This window comes from Trachemys scripta, chromosome 4 (genome assembly GCF_013100865.1).
Source record: "Trachemys scripta elegans isolate TJP31775 chromosome 4, CAS_Tse_1.0, whole genome shotgun sequence".
NCBI classification, from domain to species: domain Eukaryota; kingdom Metazoa; phylum Chordata; order Testudines; family Emydidae; genus Trachemys; species Trachemys scripta.
This window is the reverse complement of record NC_048301.1, coordinates 69,097,154-69,118,022: the sequence shown is the minus strand read 5'-3', so window position 1 is coordinate 69,118,022 and position 20,869 is coordinate 69,097,154. Positions and strand designations below refer to the sequence as shown.

The following is a 20,869-nucleotide window of genomic DNA, read 5'->3' as shown; positions in this document are numbered from 1 at the left end:
ACAGCACTTATCCCCCTTCATGATCACCTCAAGAGAGAAGCAAAGGATCCAGTGGGTATGGAGACAGCCCAGGAAATGGTCCCCTCTGGTTCAGGATTAAGGTACATTTGCTACGGGCAATGCTTGCACTGTTACTGAGCCTGCTATGCCACAGTTTCCAGGGTTGTGAAAGTAGCAACTTTGTCTCCTACTTAGCAAAACCTTAGAGTGGACACCAGACAGTAACATTTAAAATGATTTTACTATCATACAGCACAGACATTAATTTTCTCCCACAGTTACACAAAATGGAAGATGTCTTCCAGGCAAGTGGTAATGTGTGTGGATTTCTGCAACAAGGTTAGCCTGAACAATCTAGCTTTTCTATCATTAATAGTTTGCAAGTTAATTGTAGCAACACCTACTTTCAGGTGTTAACATGCACATAGGTTTTTTTCCCCCTCCCTTACAAGGAGGGTATGATTGCTATAAATACATCCTTAAACAGCAGTACAGATTCAGTAGCCAAACAGATGGTAGTAGATTGGTGTAAGGGAGACAGTCTTGCTACTGCCAAAGAGACCAGACTCCTGCTAGTCTCCTTTTTCTGCTTCCACACCCCACCAAAAAAAGCCCCCAGAGTTCTCATCTTGGGAAAAACCACAACCAATGGAGCTCACAGGCTAATACACCAAATGAAGAGCCACGAGTGTCCAGAATTACATCAGTTAACACACTGCCATCTAGGTCTCCCCCCTCCAACAGAGCTACTCAAAGAGGAGGTCTTCATCCTTCTCTTCTGCTAGGAGATTGGCAGGTTCATGTTCCGCCCCAGCAGCTTTCCGTAAGGCCCGCTCTACCTCATTCTTTTCTTTCAATATTTTCTTCTTCTCCTGGATCTTCTTTAACCTGCAGTGAGAATTGGGGTGATATTTAATGTCTGCATTGATGGTACCTCTTTGTAAGAAATTAAGATGTGCTCCAACAGGTAGGCTTTTCCATAAGTCCTCTGGAAAGGCAGCTGATGCAATACATTTGTATGTTAGGTTATGTAGGTATAGCAAGATGATCTCTGGGCCCCATATGCTGAACTGTTAAAAAAAAAAATCTGTCTGAAGATCCCTCAATTCCTACTCCAGCAAAAGAGGCACCTGACCTGTATACACTTGGCATTCTATAGGTATGTTACTCTGGAGTGAACTAGTTCAACCTGCATACAGTTTACTCCTTACTTTCCTATTCTTAGCTTGAACCTTAACTCTGAACTGAGCAACTGGCTTCAGCTACCCTCCAACTTTTTAAGCCACAATTACAACCTTCAAACGTCTTACCAAAAAAAAAAAAAATCCCCCCCAACAAGAAAGAGACCAGGTTCTTTTAACCTTTCCTCAAACTACAGCTTCTTGGCACCAGGTCACCTGCCTCTAACAGGCAATTTCCTTCCCATGGCACAAAGCCCAGGACTACACCCACAATTACAGATTCAGCTTAACAAGAGTCTTATTACCCCACAAAGAGTAGGCCATCCCTCTGCCACCGAAAGAGTGGACTGATTGGGATGTGGCTTGGAGAACCTCTGAACCCTCCCCACAGTGACTGGAGAAAAATCTATCCACAACACCTGTTGGGATTCATGGGAGAACAAGTTAGCACAAGGAAAGAATAAAGGTGCAAAGGAACAGAAATCCAGAAAGAGCAAGCATGAGACAGGTAGAGCCTTCTTAGAAGTTTATTTGAGAAAGCTTAATGCTAAATAATAAAAGTAAATAGAAATTAGTACAATAGATGGATAAGCCAGATTCCTTTAATCTGAATTTCACATAGGACAGAAAGATGTTCATGTTTAGCTGTGCCTCCTTTAACCTGGTACTAATGTCCTCCCACCTTAAACTTGACCTTCCCAAGAAGGTCTCACCACAACCCTTGAAAGTTTGCAGAATCATACTAGTCCAGAGTGTTTTTGATGTATTTTTCTAGTTTGCATCTTGGTCCCTTAAACAAGAGGGTTTTCACACTTGTGTGGTGAACACATCTAATAGCACAAGATCAGAGTGCAGATCAACCTCCACTCCCCCATTCACAATTGCACAGGCCATTTCTCCCCCACCCCCTATTGTGATTGCATCACATCCTTGGGGCACCTACAGCAATTACTCTCAAGGGAAAACATTAGGAAGTGGTTTTTTAAAGTTTTCACCAGACTATCTTTTTGAAAGAATCACACTGACACCTGCTCTGTTTCTGTCAGCTGGAAGCAAGGAAAGCCCCATTTTGCTTAAGGTTTGATTTTAGTGGCTCCATCAGTTCTCTTGTCAAGGCTCTGGAAACAGCATACACAGGAGCAGCCACACCAGCTAGGGAGGGTGGCCGAGAGCAACAAACTCCCATGGCATCTGAGAGGAGAGGGGAACTAGATCTACAGAACAGGTACTTAAAGTAGGACATTCAGCATACACTGCAGTGCTCCACCATTCCCTCCAAAGGCCTCTGCACAGGGTGTCAAGGACTGCACAGCATAGTGGCTGAGGTTTACTCCCCTCTATGAGGGAAGTGGCTGTGAACCTGTGCTTGGACAGCACTGGATAGTTTCTAAAAGCAGAACATCAATAGTTTAGTCTACTGCACAGTTCTCCTCCTCTACCCCATCACTATTTCTGTGTCTCAAAAGAGTCAATTTGTGAGAAGAAAGGGAGGGGGCCAGCACAACCTCCTCCATTCACATCCCTTACCTGTAGAACTCCTCTCGCTCTCTCTCATCCAGCTCCGTGATGATGTAGGACAGTGTGCGCTCAATCCTGGGAATAATCACTAAGACATACAAATAATCACTACCATATTAATCATGCACAAACAGCCTGTACAGTGAGGAGAGATCACATACATTCAAAGTCAACCCAGTGATCTGACTGTCAGAGTTTAAATGCCTCCCTTATTTTGACAAAGAACTGCAGTGTTTCATTAAGAGCGAGTAACCCACAACACACTTTTCTTTAACAGGGCTCAGCATTTCATAACCTGCACCAATAATTCAACGGAACCAGCTTGCACTGGCTTCCAATGGAGGTTGAATGGGGAGAACTAAGTAGTGAAATCAGTAAGTTTATTTTTTTGTGGACAACTTTTTTCCCCCCCATGTCCAACAAACTTTTCATTCCACAGTTTCACGTCCTTGTCCTACAATAATGAGACAATGATTTGCTTTCTTTCTACACCCATACAATCTTATACTGTGATCTCCTCAGATGAGGCTGAAAAAGGCCAGGCCTGGTGTCAGCCTTCACATGGAAGACCTGCAAGACCATCCCAGTTCTGTAGGTATGGAACCAATATCCCTGAGAGTGGAGTACTGTGCTGCCGTAGGTGTTCTCTCTTGGATAAGGTGTAACAAGATCTTTGACCACGAACGTCCTGAACTCTTGGAGGTCAAAGTCCCAGGCCATTTCCATAACAATGAAGGTCTTAACCCCAGCGTATTGGCCAAATTTCAATTTTAGAAACTATTTTTCTGCCATATGTTCTTCTACCACAGGTTCTTTCACCAGTTTGTTGGATGTGACTTTTCTACCCACTACTTCCTATCCTGAATGGTTGCATAGCACTATTGCGCAAAGTTAAACTTTGGAGTGCCATGTTTAAGTTGTGCATGATAAGATCCCTAGTTTATAAAATGCTTTGGACTCCTTTCTGGATGAAGGGTGCTATAAATTTAAGTGTTGTGCAATATCTTTCATACAAATTGTATGCCGACAGATACGTCAGACAGTATGTGGTTCAGCAGCATGGTATGGCAAATTAAATTCAGTCATAAGGACAAGAGCAGGAGACGACATTTTCAGCACAGCTTTGACATGAGAGCTAGTCAATTCTGAAAGACTACTGCCAACAATAGGATCTGCAAAGGAGAAGGCTCTCTCACAAACAAACAGTGTCGAGCTTGTTTGGAAGATCAGGGAGGAGGCCACTGCTAAATGAGTGGAGTGAGTGAGTAGTGAGGGGAAGAAAAGACATGACCTCTAAATTTGATGGAGCAAGTCCATGGAAAGCTGCATTGCTTAACAAGGGGGACAATTTAGAATTGAATCCTGAAGTAAGCAGTGCAGCAAAGGAGTTGAGGATGGAGTTCAACGTCATGCTTCTTTGTGTATCTGAAAAGGCAAAAAATCTGAAGAGCTGGGTCTTGAGGAGGTCTTTGAAATAATCTAAGTGGCAGGAGGTTAGAACTGGATGGCTTAGTAGAGGGACCTGCAGCAGGGTTGTATACTGGCAACACAGCAGAATGACAAAAGACAGATTTGCCACCATCAGGAACAGGAAGGACAAGGAGTTCGGGGCCAGGGATGACACCAACGGCAAATGAGAGAGAGGAGTTATGCACTGGCATGGAAGATATGAAATTGTGTTTGAAGACATGTCTTTCCTAGGAGAAGCACAATCTACCTTAAGCTTTTCTACAGTACTCATTACCCTGGTAAATATCTGATGTACAGAAAGAAGTGGAGACAAAGCAAGTCATTAAAATTACTTTAATGATAGTTGTAGCCCAATCATAACTCCATAGTCTTCTTTCCTGCATAAGGAATTCTCAAAATTCCTCAGAGCATGGTGGTAAAGTAATTGGTAATGGGAGGGAAAAAGTCCATGAGACAATTGTGCTGACTGATGTATCTGGTGACAGTGTGAATTGCTATAAGTGCCACAACAGTGAAGGAAAATACTGTAGAAGGGAAAAGCAAGGAGAAAAGTCTCAGGTTTTTCAGTAAAGGAATAGTGAAGAGAGACCAGAGAGGGGATGAATTTTGAACAGCTGATGAAAAACCAGCTACTTGAGCTATGCAGAGCCTGACAGCTCAACACGGGAGGACCAGGCAAGGACCCTTCTTGTTTGAAAAGCAGTTGGCAGTAATAAAATAATCACCAAGAGGCAGAACAAAGGAAACAGGTGATTCCAGCAGGAGTCTGTGAAGGGTATCTCAGAGGGGGGATGGTAAGAGAGCCATTTTGCACCAGAGTAACATGAAGGGCTGCAGGGGCAGGCTAGGCAAGGGGGTGAAAGACTACCTGCTGACAGATGGAACACAGATCTCCCAAGGGAAGGGTGAGCTAGTGAGGACATTGTTTAAGAAGGTTCTATTGTTTTGTGTGATCTGTACTGTCCTGTGCGTTACATGATTAAATATAAAGAGCTTAAAGTTGACAAACTGAACAAAGTGAGGGAGTGTTGACTGCTTCACAACTACTGTGTACCCTGGAGAGAGTTAAACTGTAAACCAGAAGCTTCACACCTGTTGGATGGAGTTCTGGGAGGGGGGGCTGTTTGAGTACTGGGGAGTCTGAAGGGTCAGCGCTATGCCCAGCAGGGCGAGACAGACAACGGGTTCCAACACTCAGAAGGGGGAATGCTAAACATAAGATATGTGCTCAAGGACCCCAGGATCCGTTCAAGGTCCAGAAGCTTAAACACACCCCAGGAGATCTAAAGCACAAATGCTTGGATTCCACTCACTGAAGTCTCAATGGGGGGGCCACGAAAGGGATCTCACTAGGATCTATGACTGACCACCTCCCATTCCCACCCCATTCAAAATCTCTTAACATCCCTATGACAATAAAAGCAATCGCTTATATGGAAAAAAATGACCAACGTAATATTCGTACATCTCAATGCAATGTCTGAAAACAAGAGGGAGAGTCAGGATCGCGTGGCTAGACAGGTATCCATGGAGCACCAGCAAACGCTCTATGGACTACAGTACAGCTCCCTCTCATCTAGTCCTTGCAAGACTTGCAACCTGTCTAATCCACACTGGCATCTTTATTTACACTATAGCTCCTGGTTTATTCTCCACCTACGTACTATTGTTATAGCAACTCTTGATCATGGCAGAAATCCCCATAACAGCAAAGCAGACCAATGAAGAGTGACAGTTGCCAGGACTCTACGCTGCTCTTCATCTCCTAAGGAGGCTCAAAATCAGTTAAGTGTCTTAAAGAGGAAAGGCTCCAACTCACTCACCATGTTCAATAGCATTCACACGCCGGTTCGTTATCTTAATAGCTTCATCCAGCGTAACAAATGAAGTCTATGACAAAGTGAGATTAAATAATACAAACCAAATGAGTCAGTATTTTTACCATCCAACAAGTGTAGATGGCTTCAGGGAGCCAAGCATGCTTGCTTTAGAGGCTAAATTCTGCCCTGCTTTTGTGCAAACAGGTACATTCTCATGGACATCAAGTTTGTACGCTGTGACTAAATATTTGCTGTAACTAACTTAGTGTTACACATGTCAGTAACCCAAAGGGGGCATTTACTAGCCAGGCATCTTAAGAGTTCAAAATTAACCGTGAGAAAACTGGCCACAAAAAGGCCCCTGCAAAGCTATACTTGTGAATAGCTAAAGCAGCCATTCAGTCTCTCTCACACATTTTCAGGAGAGGCTGCAGGAGACCAAGTGGATCCACGGGAGAGATTAACATGCTGGCAGGCACAGACACTGATTGCAACAGCTGCAGGTGTGGGAGAGGTAGGGTAGAAAAAGGAAAGAAGCTCAAGACCCCGATGAGATAGGACAGACTGAAAAAGAAGTGCAGTATAGTGGGAAAACTGCAGCCCTTTGGTCTCCACACACACAGCTCAGAGATCAAGGGGTTACTACATCCCTTAGCCACAAAGACTGTCCATCGAACAATTAAGAGAAACCAGAACCCCTTTAGCTCGTCTTCTGCTCCCACCTACCTGGAGCGAGGCCAGTTCTACAAGCAGCTCCACTGCTTTGGCATAGTTCCTCTTCAGTTTTGCCAGCTGCTCCCCACCTCTAGCTAAGCCAGTCAACTCATAACCTGAAATAACCCATCAAACAGAAGTGGCATTAGCAAGAATGAAGCCTCTCAACAAAATTGCCAGAGCACCACAAGTACAGGGATGCTTATGGGACTGCTAATGGAATGCTGAATCCTTCACCTCTGTCAGCAGTTCTAATCTAGAAAATATTAGTAGTTACTGACCATCATTACTGTTGGATGGCTGTTCAGTGGTCTATAAAGTCTGCTAATCCCACCTACTCGCTTGCAGATAGGAGGTTGCTCCTGATGCGCAGACACCTATTAGAAATTTCAGTATACAGACCAAAGCTACACTCCCCTCTGGCACCGAAGGCAACCCCTGCAGGTCAGCGTTGGCAGAGCAACATGGAGAAAGCTTGAATTATCAGTTCCTGTGCTGTCAGGGTTTCACTGATAAAGGGTTTCCAGGACACCCAGGTATTTTTCACAAGCACCCGAAGACATAAAACATTCATTTTGTACTTACTGTCCCCTCCTTCTTGGTAATGCTCAAACACTGGTAAGGTTACACCTGTTAAAGACACACAAGAGTTTGTATAAGAATCACTGAATGTTTTATTTGGTTCTCAGACTACAGTATTTTTTTTTTTTAAACACAAAGGCAGAACACGATATAGCTAATGTTATTTCAACTTCAATTCTAGCCTCTTCCTTCTCCTAACATTAAATTCTTTGGGAGCTGGAGCTCTCCATGCTCCCTCAGCTAGAAGTCAATTTAAAAAAAAAAAAAGTTTGAACAAACTTCGCTTAGACACTTGCATATGAAAAGCTACAATTTTCTTCTTGATAGTCTAGTCAGAAATTGCAAGCAAAGATAACTCAAATGACTGAAAATAGAAATTGCAAACTTGTATTATTTTCCGATCTCATTGAGACCCAGAATATAGTAGTTTGAAGAAAATCAGTCTAGTAGTTCTAAAGACAAGCATTTAAATTTAAGAATTTGGACTTGCAGTAGGATTTATTATTTGTCTTACAGTAGCCTCCAGAGGCCCCAGACACCGCATTGTGCTAGGCACCACACAAACATAAAATGATTTCTGACCCACAGAGCTGACAATATAAGTACAAATGAAACAACGGGTGAACACAAACAGTGAGATTATGATCAGCAGAGTCCATAGTACATCGCTGTAGAATGTGTCTTAAAAACCACAAATCTCAGAAGTTGCATTAGAAATTCAGGTATGTAGATTCAGTTTGATATTATTTGATTATGTTGATAAAAAGTGAACCATGTTTTAAGGTATGTGCTGAGCATTCTGAGTGGCAATTTTGCAGTGTAAATAATGTACTGTGTTAGCACTTTGCATGGAATTTTCTGGCATAACCATGTCTCTTTAGAGTCCAGGACACGCGCACAGGCGCGCACACACACACACACCCCAATAGTTATGCATTGTCTGATCGTCAAAAGTTGACCACACAGCAGTTTATGTACTCTCACTTCATTTAGGCAAGGTGAGGGACTGGATTTATAGATCCTTCTTCCCTTTCTGAAGGCAGAATCCTGCATTTGGGGTGCAGCCGATTATTGTGAAGTGGTGAACATGCACACACAGTATAACTGAGGATATTCTGAGACATTTGGAAGCAGTGATGCTTAAAGAGATTTAAGAGGGATAAAATACAAGTTTGCGAAGAGGCAAGTGTTATTTACTCCTTCACATAACACAAGAACTAGGGGTCCCTCAATGAAATTAATAGGCAGCAGGTTTATTTCTTCACACTGTGCACAGTTAACCCATGGAACTCATTGCCATGGGATGTTGTGAAGGCCAAAATTAATAAACTGGTTCAAAAAAGAATTAGAGAAGTTCATGGAAGATAGCTAATAGGTCCACCAATGGCTAAGATAGTCGGGGACACAATCCCATCTTCTGGGTGTCCCTCAATCTCCAAATGACAGAAGTTGGGATTGGACAACAGGGACCGGATCACTCGAAATTGCTGTTTTGTTCATTCCCTCCAAAGCATCTGGCACTGGCCCCCCATCAGAAAGACACGATATTGGGCTACATGGACCATTGGTCTGACCCAGTATGGTCATTCTTCTGTCCATAATGGAATACAGCAGCAAAAACAGCCAAGGAGATTTTAAGGGTTGTATACAAAAGCATGTTACAAAACAAACTGGTGATAAGTCCTTCATACAGCTGATGAGATACTAAAAATATGTTCATAAGTTAGAGGAAGCATAGAGAAGAGGAGCAAAAATTAAGTGGTTTGAGAAAATGATCTGAGGAAACATCAAAAGATCCTACATAATGTGTGTAGTTGGGTTAAGTGATGTCTGAGGGGAATATATTTGCACAAGTATTTGAAAAGAACTGTTCAATGTGGTCTAGGTTGTATAACTAGGAATAACAGGAAGAAATCAAACAAAAGTTAGAGCTGCATATACTAAAGAGCTTCCACACAGGAGATATCTACTAGAACATGATGTAGCTGGCCTGAGGAAAGCAGTGGAAGTCCCACTTCTTGGGGCTTGACAAAGTTCTGAAGAATAGGCTACAGTGGAAAACCATACCTGGCACCTGCAAAAGTGGACTAAATGACTTAATCCCATTTCCCTGACTGCAAAATCTCTTATTGTAACAATTATGGAGACCAAATGAATTTGTAGTCCACCAAGTTCTTATTTTCATATGAGAATGTCCCTAGTAATAAAAGGAGGGGAGAAGAGAAATGCAGAAGAGGAGACATACACAGATGGTTTGTAAACAGAATGTATTTTCCAGGAAACATAAATGGGCCTGTGACATACTTGTACTTTGCTAAGGTGGGGAGATAGTCACCTGCTACGTTGTCTTTCTTAGCTCTGATCTTGACTTGAGCTTTGTTCACGTTCTGGATCACAGTCGTACTGAAGAGAAGAAAATGCACCTTAATTGGGTAAAATCAAATCATGAATTCATCATTGTGTGCAAGGGTTAAGCAGCAGTCAAACTGCTTTGAGGATTCATGGAACAAGTCTCCAACTCTGGCACCGAGTTTTCTGAAGATTAGCTCACCCACACTAACAGTTCAATGAAGCGAGCTTTTACATAGAAATCAAAAGGTAACACAAAAGAGCTATGAAACTAAGTGCGGCGACTGCATCTGTTCGTAAATGTAAAGAGGCTGAGTATCTAGAATGCACATTCACACCTGGCCCACCAAGGCTCTTTCCAACCTCAAATCAGAAAACAGTTATCTGGCAGAAAACCACACAGAAGTATTCTAGTAATATTATGGCTCTAATTTACACGAGAACCCCAAAAAATGTGAAATCTGGGTCAAGGTTCCAGCATTAAGTTGGATTTTGTGTGACTATGCATAGAATCATAGAACTGGAAGGAACTTCGAGAGAACATCTAGTCCAGTCCCCTGCACTCATGGCAGGGGAAGTATAATCTAGACCATTCCTGATAGCTGTTTGTTTAACCTGCTCTTAAAAATCTCCAATGATGGAGATTCCACAACCTCCCTAGGCAATTTATTCCAGTGCTTAATCACTCTGACGGATAGGAAGGGGGGGAGGGGAGTGAGTGGGGCGGGGTAGATCCTGAGTTTTCCTTAAATTCAAAAAGTGATTTTGGATGTAAAAAGGTTGGAGACTTCTGCCCTAGACAATCATCAGCATAGGACCTCATGTCATCAGCACGGTAGATCTCCCTGGGAGTTACTGAGAGGTGATGAAACCATGGAAAAGGAGAATCTACCTCTACAACTCAGCAATACAGAGCAAAAGGGAAAACTAGACCAGCCGTCTGTTACTTTCCCATTTCCCTACACTTTAAATTCCAAGCTGCAGAAGCAACCACTGGCTTAACTGAGGATTTACACTCACACTTAGCTGAAAGCTGCTTCTACCAGCTGATGTGCTTGTTTGACTTCCAAAGTGATGAATATTTCCTCAGCACAAACTGTTTCTCTCCTTTACCCACCTTATGCTCCCACCCTTGATTGATGGTACCCAATGTATCATGAGGCTGCCTTTCCCTTCCCCAGCATCTATTACAGAACTTTCCTTTCTTCCACTCTTCTCCTAAAAGTGGAACCTACAGCCTGCTGGTTGTCCTCTCTTCCTGGGAAAGGAAAGCTGGGGATTCTCCATGTAGCAGTACAGTACAAATCAGTGGTCCTCACCTGAAGTCTCCAGCTGTAAATTTTGCTTCAGCAAGTGAGAATGCAGCTTCTCTCATCACCTCACCCATTAACATCTTAGTCTATAAAGAGAACAGAGATGCAATTTTAAAACTTAACAAAAATCACTCAACCTACAGCTGAAATGCAGTCACCTCAGGGTGGGACATTACTGGTCGGCAGCTGTTTGCTGTACCTAGTTAAAGACAAATGAAGAAGAATCCTGTGTCCCGAAGTTTCCCAACTGTGGGGAAGTTTCCCCAACACCCACCAAGGAGGCAGCGCAAAAAACTAAATATAAAGGGGACTTTTTATCTTTAAGATGGATACACAATGCAAGATTGCTTATGGCATGCCCCTGTAAGACCACCACATCATTGTAAACTGAGAATCCCAGGATTTAACATGGTCGTAAAAATGGGCACAGCACAAGAGGGCGCCAACAACGTCTTACCATGATTCAGAGCTGAACTACCGGGAAATCTGTTTTTTCCAAGTCTTCTCAGCGCAGATAAGACTTAAGCATTTCTAACCCAGACAGTTACTCAAATTTTTGGCTTCAATAGTTTTTGTATCAGCCAGTGCACTGCTGCCTTACTGAGTCTGCAGGAAACCTGATACAACACTTCTGAGGCCTTATCTACACCATGAAATGGAAACATTGCTAATCATGGATGTCAGCAGCAATTGTAGCTAATGCAATGCTGAACACAGTTCATTTATAAGAGTAGATGCTGAACACGGATTATGTTTGTCATTTCACCTGACCATGGTTAAATCTTGGGTTTGCTCCTACTGCAGCAGATTGCACATAAACCCATATTAACACTGTGCCTTTACAGAAAAAGGATAAGATCAAGCTGGATAGAGCTTGCTGTCCCTACTTAGTTTAACCATGCAGCTGATACTGATAGTCCACAGCATCCTCCCCAAACAAGACAGAGGGAAGGAAGCAGGTTAAAGTCAGTCTCGTTATGCTTAACACCATCAGAACTGATGAGGTTCAACAAGGACAAGTGCAGAGTCCTGCACTTAGGACAGAAGAATCCCATGCACTGTTACAAACTAGGGACCAAATGGCTAGGCAGCAGTTCTGCAGAAAAGGACCTAGGGGTTACAGTGGACGAAAAGCTGGATACGAGTCAGTGTGCCCTTGTTGCCAAGAAGGCAAACGGCACTTTGGGCTGTATAAGTAGGGGCATTGCCAGCAGATCGAGGAACGTGATCATTCCCCTCTATTCAACATTGGTGAGGCCTCATCCGGAGTACTGTGTCCAGTTTTGGGCCCCACACTACAAGAAGGATGTGGAAAAATTGGAAAGAATCCAGCAGGGCAACAAAAATGATTAGGGGGCTGGAACACATGACTTATGAGGAGAGGCTGAGGGAACTGGGATTGTTTAGTCTGCAGAAGAGAAGAATGAGGGGGGATTTGATAGCTACTTTCAACTACCTGAAAGTGGGTTCCAAAGAGGATGGATCTAGACTGTTCTCAGTGGTACCAGATGACAGAACAAGGAGTAATGGTCTCAAGTTGCAGTTGGGGAGGTTTAGGTTGGATATTAGGAAAAAAAACTTTCACTAGGAGGGTGAAGTACTGGAATGGGTTACCTAGGGAGGTGGTGGAATCTCCTTCCTGAGAGGTTTTTAAGGTCAGGCTTGACAAAGCCCTGGCTGGGCTGATTTAGTTGGGAATTGGTCCTGCTTTGAGCAGGGGGTTGGACTAGATGACCTCCTGAGGTCCCTTCCAACCCTGATATTCTATGATTCTAGGACTGGCCAGTTTTCTAAAATTCAGGAGAGCCTGTAGGAAGCTCTGGGGACAGAAGGAAGCAGGGTTTATGGCTGACTGGAGAAGGAAGAAGAGGGGTTTAAACTCCTAAACAGAGCCTTAGGCCCCTTGCACAGCTTCTTCAGATAGAAAAACTAAAACCACTTCAGTGTTATTTACCAGACTGCAGGTTACCTGCAAAATTGCACCAAATTCTAACCGATGTGAACGTGATCTCAATGGAAGCATTATGGAAATGCATGGTTTACAGAACATAGATAATTTCCTAACAGAGCAAGGCAGACATGGTAGAAACTGAATTCACCTACCTCAATGATTTTCTTTAGTATCTGTCGGAATCGAAGAGTCAGAGCATCAGATTTTTTCTTTAAGAGGTTACGACCCGTCTGGGCCCCTTTCAAACGAGCCTTCATGATGGTCTGAGCCCTATTAAGCAGGGAAAGAGATACAGATTTTTTTCTGTCACTCAGAAGGATCAGGAGAAAGTAAAATCATTTCTGACATGGAAAATGATTGAGACATTAGGAAGTATTTGAAGACATGTTAGTCTTCTTGGTCTCCTTGACCACAAGCAGCCACTTGGCGTGGTGCATTTTCCCATTTGTAAAAATGGGAATTATACTTACCTGGCTCACAGACAGGAGTCACAGAGTTAGTGTTTGTAAAGCTGAAGATCTCAACAGGCTGACAAGTGCTGCATACGGGCACTGTTATTCAAATCATTGCTCAGCCATTCCATTATAGAAAGCCACACAATAAGCAATCAAAATTCTTTGGAATGCAACTTCTCTAGAGCCATTCAATAGGAACCTAAAACTTGCCCATTGTCATCCTGAGGACATTTGTTCTACTTTCTAATATTCTGGTTTCTCATGCTTCTCAAATACCAGCCACCATAAAAAAAAGACAACCAATTCTTCATGAGACTTTAGTCAGTCTATTGAAACCAATAAGAATTGGCTTTTCTAAAGTGTCTCAAGTACCTTTTAAAAAGGCACACAACAAATCACAACAACAGGCAAGATGAAACAGCAGCCAGACTTTCAGCAGCAGCTCACACTCTCCTTTGGAAAAGAGCAAACACTGTCAAGAAAGTGGGATTATTCCCTACCCTCAGAAATCCTGTGGGATATTTCCAAGTCAGTGGAGACAGGTGGAAGTGATCCTAATTTGCAAGTACTACCCTCTGAAAGTATTAACTCAGTCCTGTGGAAGACTTGAGAACCGAAACCAAGGTCACAGGTTCTGTTTCCATCTCTGCCATAAGCTGTGTCTTAACTGCAGAGTTAGCACCTCTTGAGTTAGCCTTGCTGAAGCAAGAGGGGCCACACCGTGAAACACTTGAGCTACTCAGAATGGTTGCGTTAGCAGCTGACAAGTTGTGCTAACTTGGCTATAGCGTAGCCCAGCGTTTCTCAAATGCAGCCACCAGGGACTTTTCTTGCGGCCATAGCCTCTTGGGCAGTGACTTGGGGGGGAAGGAGGGGGAGGAGAGGGAAGCAGCAGCCCCTCCCCTTCCCTGTTGCTCCTGGATGCACCGCCTTGATGTTGGCTGCTGGGTCTGCAAGCAGGGGTTGGGCCCTGGCCCCCTCTCTATAGACAGTTGGGCACAATGCTGGAGGAGACGGCAGATGGTGAGATCCCCACCTTCCCAGGGGAAGGAGGGCTCAGGCTTTGGTCTTCAGCCCTGGGGTGGCAGGGCTTCAGGCTCCAGCTGCAGGGCTTCAGGCCCTGGGCCGTGCAGCTTCGGGCTCTGTCCCCAGCCACAGGGCTTTGGGCTCTGGCCCCCCACTGTCTCCCTCTGTCCCCCATTTCCATCACCCCTGGCCCCTGCTGCCTACCCCGACCTCCCATCCAGGGCTTAATTTGTCCCCAGACTTGCTGGGGCTGAGTGAGTCTACTGTGAACAGTGATACTTGTAAGTTTGTTAATATCGCTGTTCACAGCAGACTTACTAGTTAGCAATAAATGAATTACAACCATACAAGTATCACTGTTCACAGTAGACTTACTAGCTAGCAATAAATAAATTAATGATCTGGACCTGTATATGTACATATTTATTTGTTTTTCCTAAAGCTAATTAAGTATTTTAGAAAAAAAAAGTGTGAGAGCAGCCACCAGCAAGAGTTGTTGGCTGCACTCGGAGGCCACCAAAAAATTTGTGAGAACCTCTGACCTAGCCTATATTCAGAGAGAGCGTGCATAACATGCATGCTAGGGTTAACACTGAGTTATAACTCAAGCTAGCTTTGCAGTGAAGGCAAGCCCACAGACTTCCTGGGTAACCTTGGAAAGACACTTAGGCCACGTCTACACTAGCAGCAGCAGCACTGCTGTAAGATTGCTTGTGTAGCTGCTCTATGCTAACGGGAAAGAGCTCACCTGTCAACAAAATTAAACCACCCGCAACAAGCAGCAGTAGCTATGTTGGTGGGAGAAGTTCTCCCGCCAACATAGCGCTGTGTACACTACTCCTTATGCCAGCCAAACTTGTGTTGCTCAGGCGGGGGGGGGGGGGGGTGTTTTTTCATACCCCTGAGCGACATAAGTTTTGCCGACAACAGTGGTAGTGTAGACATGGCCTTAATCTCCATTTACCTCAGTTCCACATATATAAAGTAAGAAACAACAACACTTCTCTAGCTCACAGGAATGTCGGGGCAATAAATTCATTCATGTCTGTGAGACACAGATACCACAGCAACATGGGCCATATAAATTCCTAAACAGACAAGAACCCAACATGCACTAAAACTTCTGAATGTTCATAAAAAGAACAAAAAAAACTTCAAAAACAGACTCCAAAGAGAGACTGCTGAACTTGAATTAATATACAAATTAGATACAATTAACTTAAATTTAAACAGACTGGGAATGGTTGGATCATTACACTAATTGAATCTATTTCCCCATGTTAAATTCTCCTCACACCTTCTAAGAGTCATCTTGATTATCACTTCAAAAGTTTTTTTTCCTCCTGCTGATGATAGCTCATCTCAATTGATTGGCCTCTTACAGTTGGCATGGCTACTTCCACTTTGTCATGTTCTCTTTTTGTATAAATATCTTGTGTGTTCCATTCTATGCATCTGATGAAGTGGGTTGTAGCCCACTAAAGCTTATGCTCAAATAAATTTGTTAGTCTCTAAGGTGCCACAAGTACTCCTAGTTCTTTTTGCGGATACAGACTAACACAGCTGCTACTCAACGTTCACAGTAGATTGTAATTCAGGGAATAAAAATGAAGCCTGCTTTTTAGAAGAACTGAATACCTGGAATTTCACACAGGTTCAGAGATTTCACAGCCGTGCACCAACTGGCTTTTTCCAAGGTCTAACTATCAAAGGCTGGCTCATTTTCTAGTCCAAGCAAGATTTAACAGACTCCATGTGTGCATTAAACACAGTCCTGTTTACCATCAAGAAAAAGCCAGGACAGCTAGAACAAAAGACTTCACCAAGCATCTTTGATGTAGAAAAGATTTATGCCAATACGAAACTTTACTAATAAGATGGAGTAAGAAATTCTGTTCAATTGAGGAAAAGACAGATTAGAGGCAGGGTTTTTCTCTTTATTAACAGGAGTTGCTTTGAGTTTACTTCTCTGCTGAGACCCCAGTCAAGTTACCTCCATCATTTTTAGAGAGAGAGCACTCTCTCAAACTAAGGTATAATTCTCAGGATGAAATATTATTCTAGACAACTGTAAAGACTGCAAAAATGCTCACATCAGTGGGAAAAAAAATTCACCTACCTAATAGGCTCCCTACAAAAAGGTCATGGAAGATCCATCACTTGGGACATTTAAAATTTAACTGAACAAGAGCACTAGTGAACAAAGTGAAGAGAACAATTCACTAGCAGCAACCAGACAAGGCAGATAACCCAATAGATTATCTTCATGTCCAGCATCTACGATTCTGCATTTCTACAAATGAAGCTATGAATACAAGCTCTGCTATGTCAGTATAATAATCTTTCTACATAGGATGCATTTTTTATCTTAAGCAGAGAGGTCTCCTTTAAAAAGATCTGGAATAAACAGCTATTCAAATTTTTTTTTAAAAGTCAGTTATGCCTCAGTTGTTGTATATTAATATTGCACACTAATTTGATCAAGGATCTCAGAAGTGCTTTTAAAAAAACAATTCTACCGTGAGGAAGACGAACGTTATCCCAGTTTTACATAAGGGTAAACTGAATCAGAGGAGTTAAATTCATGCAAGTCAGAGTCAAGAACAGAATCCAGAACTCCAGACTCTGAAATTCCTTCCCATAGCATTAACCCTTCTTCCCAGAGCAATTTGTACTCAGAATACTATATGGAAAGACCTTGTGTTCTGTTCTCTGGCCCCTAGGGATTAGTCATGTTTCACTTTGCATAATGGAACTTCAAAAGAAAAAACAAATTTTATCAAAATATCCCTAGTTCAGAATTGGTCATATTCTTCTGGAAGTATGTTGAAGTTACACACCTATTCTAAACCTTGGGAGTCCCTGCATCCACATCTGCAGAACATTTAGTCATCTGTGCTTCAGGAGTGACAAGCGATAGAAAAAGGAGATATCTAGACAAACAATGAACCTCTCGGGACCACTTACACCACACACAGCTATTCTCAATTTCAACAAGGAGACGTAGGCAGAGACTGCAAACTGACCACTTAGATCAAGATGGAATATAATGTGCTGGGATCCCCTATGTATTAACGCTGACAGAAGCTCCATCAGCACGATTCTATGCAAGACTAAGAATGACCCTCTCCTGCTAATGGCCAACTTTGGTTGCTCCTACCCTGGAAATCTGAACAGTTTTTGAGTAGAAACATTACAAGACAGCAGTTTCATAACTCGAACTTTCAAATGTCTTGTGTTCTGCTGTAATGATGGCCATATGCCACGCTTTGTCAAAGACATCTGACTACATGACAAATCATTTGCTGTCAGCACCTGGAAAATTACAGAGAATAGGGATTATACTCTATTTAGTTGACTTACTCTGTCAACACAATTAGCTGTGAACCCTACATATCCCACTTGCAGTAGTTACAATATCTGGGACGTTGTTAATTTCTATCTGAAATTAAAGGAAAAGCGCATTTCAGTGAATGTCCCCATTCTCAGCTATATATTAAAGACTGTAAATATCAAGTTCTGCCTTCATACATGGCTTTCCTTAACACCAAGCATAGAGTTTGCCCCCAACACAGGCCTCATTTTCCAACTTACATAAAGCTATCCTCTTTCAAGTAAAAGCAAAACCAATACATTCTTCTCCTGTCCCCCGTCCCATGCTTTATCAGTTTTATGTATAAAAGCTTAAGCCAGCTCTACACTACAGTTTCTGATACGCTGTGATTTGTGACAGACATAGCTGTGCTGGCAAGAGTCCTTAGTGTAAATACAGTTATACTGGAAAAACTACACTTTTGTCCAGAATAGCTTATTTTGCCTATGCCAGGCAAAGCACTCCTAGCATAGACATGGCCTCAATCTCCAGTTGTATGGTCACTGAATTTCTGAGGTGCCTTGATTGCCTCATTACTAGTCTCAATCCTGAGATGGTTTCTCCAGGAAGAACTGATTTACTTTCACAATTTAGTCTTCATGCTCATTCTCCCCCAAGTCCACAAATACAAATAGAGCATGGGCAAAATCAGGAAGCTTAAAATGTGACCGCTCTGTTTATGAAGTCTGTATTTTTTGTTGTTTAACAGAAAAATGTGTGCAGAGACCAACTCTAGAGCAACCCAGTACATTATGTGATGGACTGTTTTTTTCTTTAATTTTAAAGATTTGTATTTTAAAAAGGGATTGCCATAACAAAGGGAATAAAATAGAAGATATCTTAATGTGGCCCAAGCTTTTTAAACCCAGAAAACTGCTGGTTCTGAGGATTCCCTTTTTTATGTTTGTAGCATTCAGTGGAATTTGTACCGCTCAATAAAAACACTACAAAAAAGTAAACTACTTGGAGCTCTGGTTATAAGGAAACAAAGGGAAGTTAGTTTAGAATTTCATAATTCACTTGTCTCTGTAAGAGATGGGGAACTACAACACATCTGCACTGGTCATATGCTCATCTCATGAAACAGTTTCCATAAAGAGAACATAAAAGATTCTCCATCACAGGCAATTTTTTAAATCATAAGAATGGCCATACTAGGTCAGACCCATGATCCATCTAGCCCAGTATCCTGCCTGCTGACAGCAGCTAGTGCGAGATGATTCAGAAAGAATGAACAGAACAGGGCAATTATCAAGTGATCCATGTTGTTGTCCAGTCCCAGCTTCTGGCACCCAGAGGCTTAAGGACAACCAATGCATTGGGGTTGCACTCTCAACTATTTTTTTAACCCAGTTATAAATTTTGGCTTTAATGATGGAGTTTTGTAGAAAACTAATGTAGCAGTACAAGACAGAGTCTCATTTGCTTGTAAGTTCCTCAATGATATTCAATTGAATAGATTCATTAAGCAGATTGCTAATGCATTGAAGATACTTGGAGGGAATGCTACTGACAGAACTGACAAAAGAGAGATGATATAATGGAAACTTATGTTGATACAACCACTGGTGTCCAGACAGCAAACTATTGTATACTATAGGGTTCTCTATCTGATATGCTTCAGGATGAGAGGTTTCAGTATTGGACTGAGAACTACAGGAAGGTGTTAGATGCTTGGAGATCCTGGCACAAATTAGCAGAATCTGACATTCATAGGAGTAGGCAGGATCTCAGTTCAAAACCTTTAGCACAGGTATTTGAGAGTTTCAGTTTCTACAGGAAATCAATCCCTTACAGTTGTTCAGACATATCTCAACAAGGCTGAGGTTTTACTCAACAGGGAGTAAATGGCTCATCAACCAAGTCAAATGTTACAAGCTATCGTGGTTGTCACAAACCCCTTCCTCTCTGTGCACTTTTCCTAATAAATACAGGGACCCCAGTTTCCAGCTGCCCTGTACAACTCAAGTCAGATGTAATCAAGACTAGATGTTTTTTCTAAAAGACAAGCTCCAGTTCAAACAGGAATTGACACAGGGAAGTCCTAGGCCCCGGTTACACAGAAGGTCAGACCAGATGATCACAACGGTCCCTTCCGACCTTGGGACCTGTGAGTGACAAAGCTGGGATGAGTCACACACAGCACCTTGCAGCCCCTGCACCCAGACGGCAAAACCCGAAATTTGTAGACTCCCCAGCCCTGGTGTCAGAGCCTGGGCCGTTCCCCGGGGCAGCGTGATGGGCGGGCTGGGGTAGGGGTCCGGGAACAGCGACACGCTCGGGCCGACGTGGCTCCCACCCCCCGGAATCCCATCGGTAAAGCAGCGACGGGCAGGGCCGCTGGGCGAAGCAAGCGGGAGGGCTCCCCCCGGCTACCCGGCGGCGCGGCTCCGAGCAGGGGCCCTGCTGCTCCCTGACTGGCCCGTAGCTACCACCGAGCCCATCCCCTCCCTGGTCACTGCGCCAGCCCCGGAGCCGCCTCTGCCCGGGACAGGAGGGGAGCCCGGGCGGGTCACTCACATCCGCGAGGGGAAAATCTCGATCCGGTCCTTGCCCGACATCCTGACCGCGGCGAAGGGAGCTCGCGACCCACTGCTGCCTCCGCTACCAGCCGGCTCGGTCACGTGTGACACCACGACCGGTAATCAAGGGCGGGGCGGACCAGCTTCCGCTTCCCGCAGCTGGCTCCACCCCAGTGCAGCGACGCCCGGCGCAAGGAACACAGCGGAACTAAGACCCGGATGTTGGGCCCTTTCCGACTCCGTCGCCTCCATATGTCGCGGATTGACGCACTATGGGCAAAGCAACGCGCGCCTGTCGGGGCAGTGGTAGTCACGTGTCTTCACTCGCTCCAGCGCCACCGTGTGACAGAAAGGAAAATGCATGACTTGTTCCTAGGCCGGTTTGTACCGCCAGGAGGTCCTCGACTCTATGGTTTCTGCGAGTTCTTGCGCCTGTGTGTCCGTTTCAGAACCCCCCGCCCTCCATCAGATTTGGAAGTTCCTGAGCTGGTCTATGCGTCCCGAAGATCTCGCACTCTATGATGAGTCCTCTAAAGGGTCCCTCTATCCCGCCCGGCGGCCGCGGAGACTCTATGATGAGGAGTATGTGATCTCG

General features: G+C 43.6%; 1 protein-coding gene across 1 annotated transcript; it reads right to left on the bottom strand.

Annotated features, from left to right (window-relative positions):
* Positions 1-222: 222 nt before the first annotated feature.
* ATP6V1D (ATPase H+ transporting V1 subunit D) lies at positions 223-20,764 on the bottom strand. The gene is made up of 9 exons (XM_034769375.1): positions 20,273-20,764; positions 13,051-13,168; positions 10,954-11,033; positions 9,621-9,688; positions 7,289-7,333; positions 6,716-6,819; positions 5,993-6,059; positions 2,709-2,787; positions 223-888 (listed from the first exon to the last, which is right to left on the bottom strand). Exons 1-9 carry the CDS (start codon positions 20,311-20,313, stop codon positions 747-749), a joined length of 744 nt encoding a protein of 247 aa, XP_034625266.1. The 5' UTR covers positions 20,314-20,764; the 3' UTR covers positions 223-746.
* Between the last annotated feature and the right edge of the window lie 105 nt (positions 20,765-20,869).

Bases quoted from the DNA above. Each gene is read 5' to 3' on its own strand.
- ATP6V1D (XM_034769375.1), bottom strand. From the start codon at position 20,313: ATGTCGGGCAAGGACCGGATCGAGATTTTCCCCTCGCGGAT. The intron at 11,034-13,050 runs GTAGGTGAATTC...TTCTCTTTATAG, and splicing joins TACTAAAGAAAATCATTGAG to ACTAAGATGTTAATGGGTGA. The intron at 7,334-9,620 runs GTGACTATCTCC...TGTCTTTAACAG, and splicing joins TAAGAAAGACAACGTAGCAG to GTGTAACCTTACCAGTGTTT.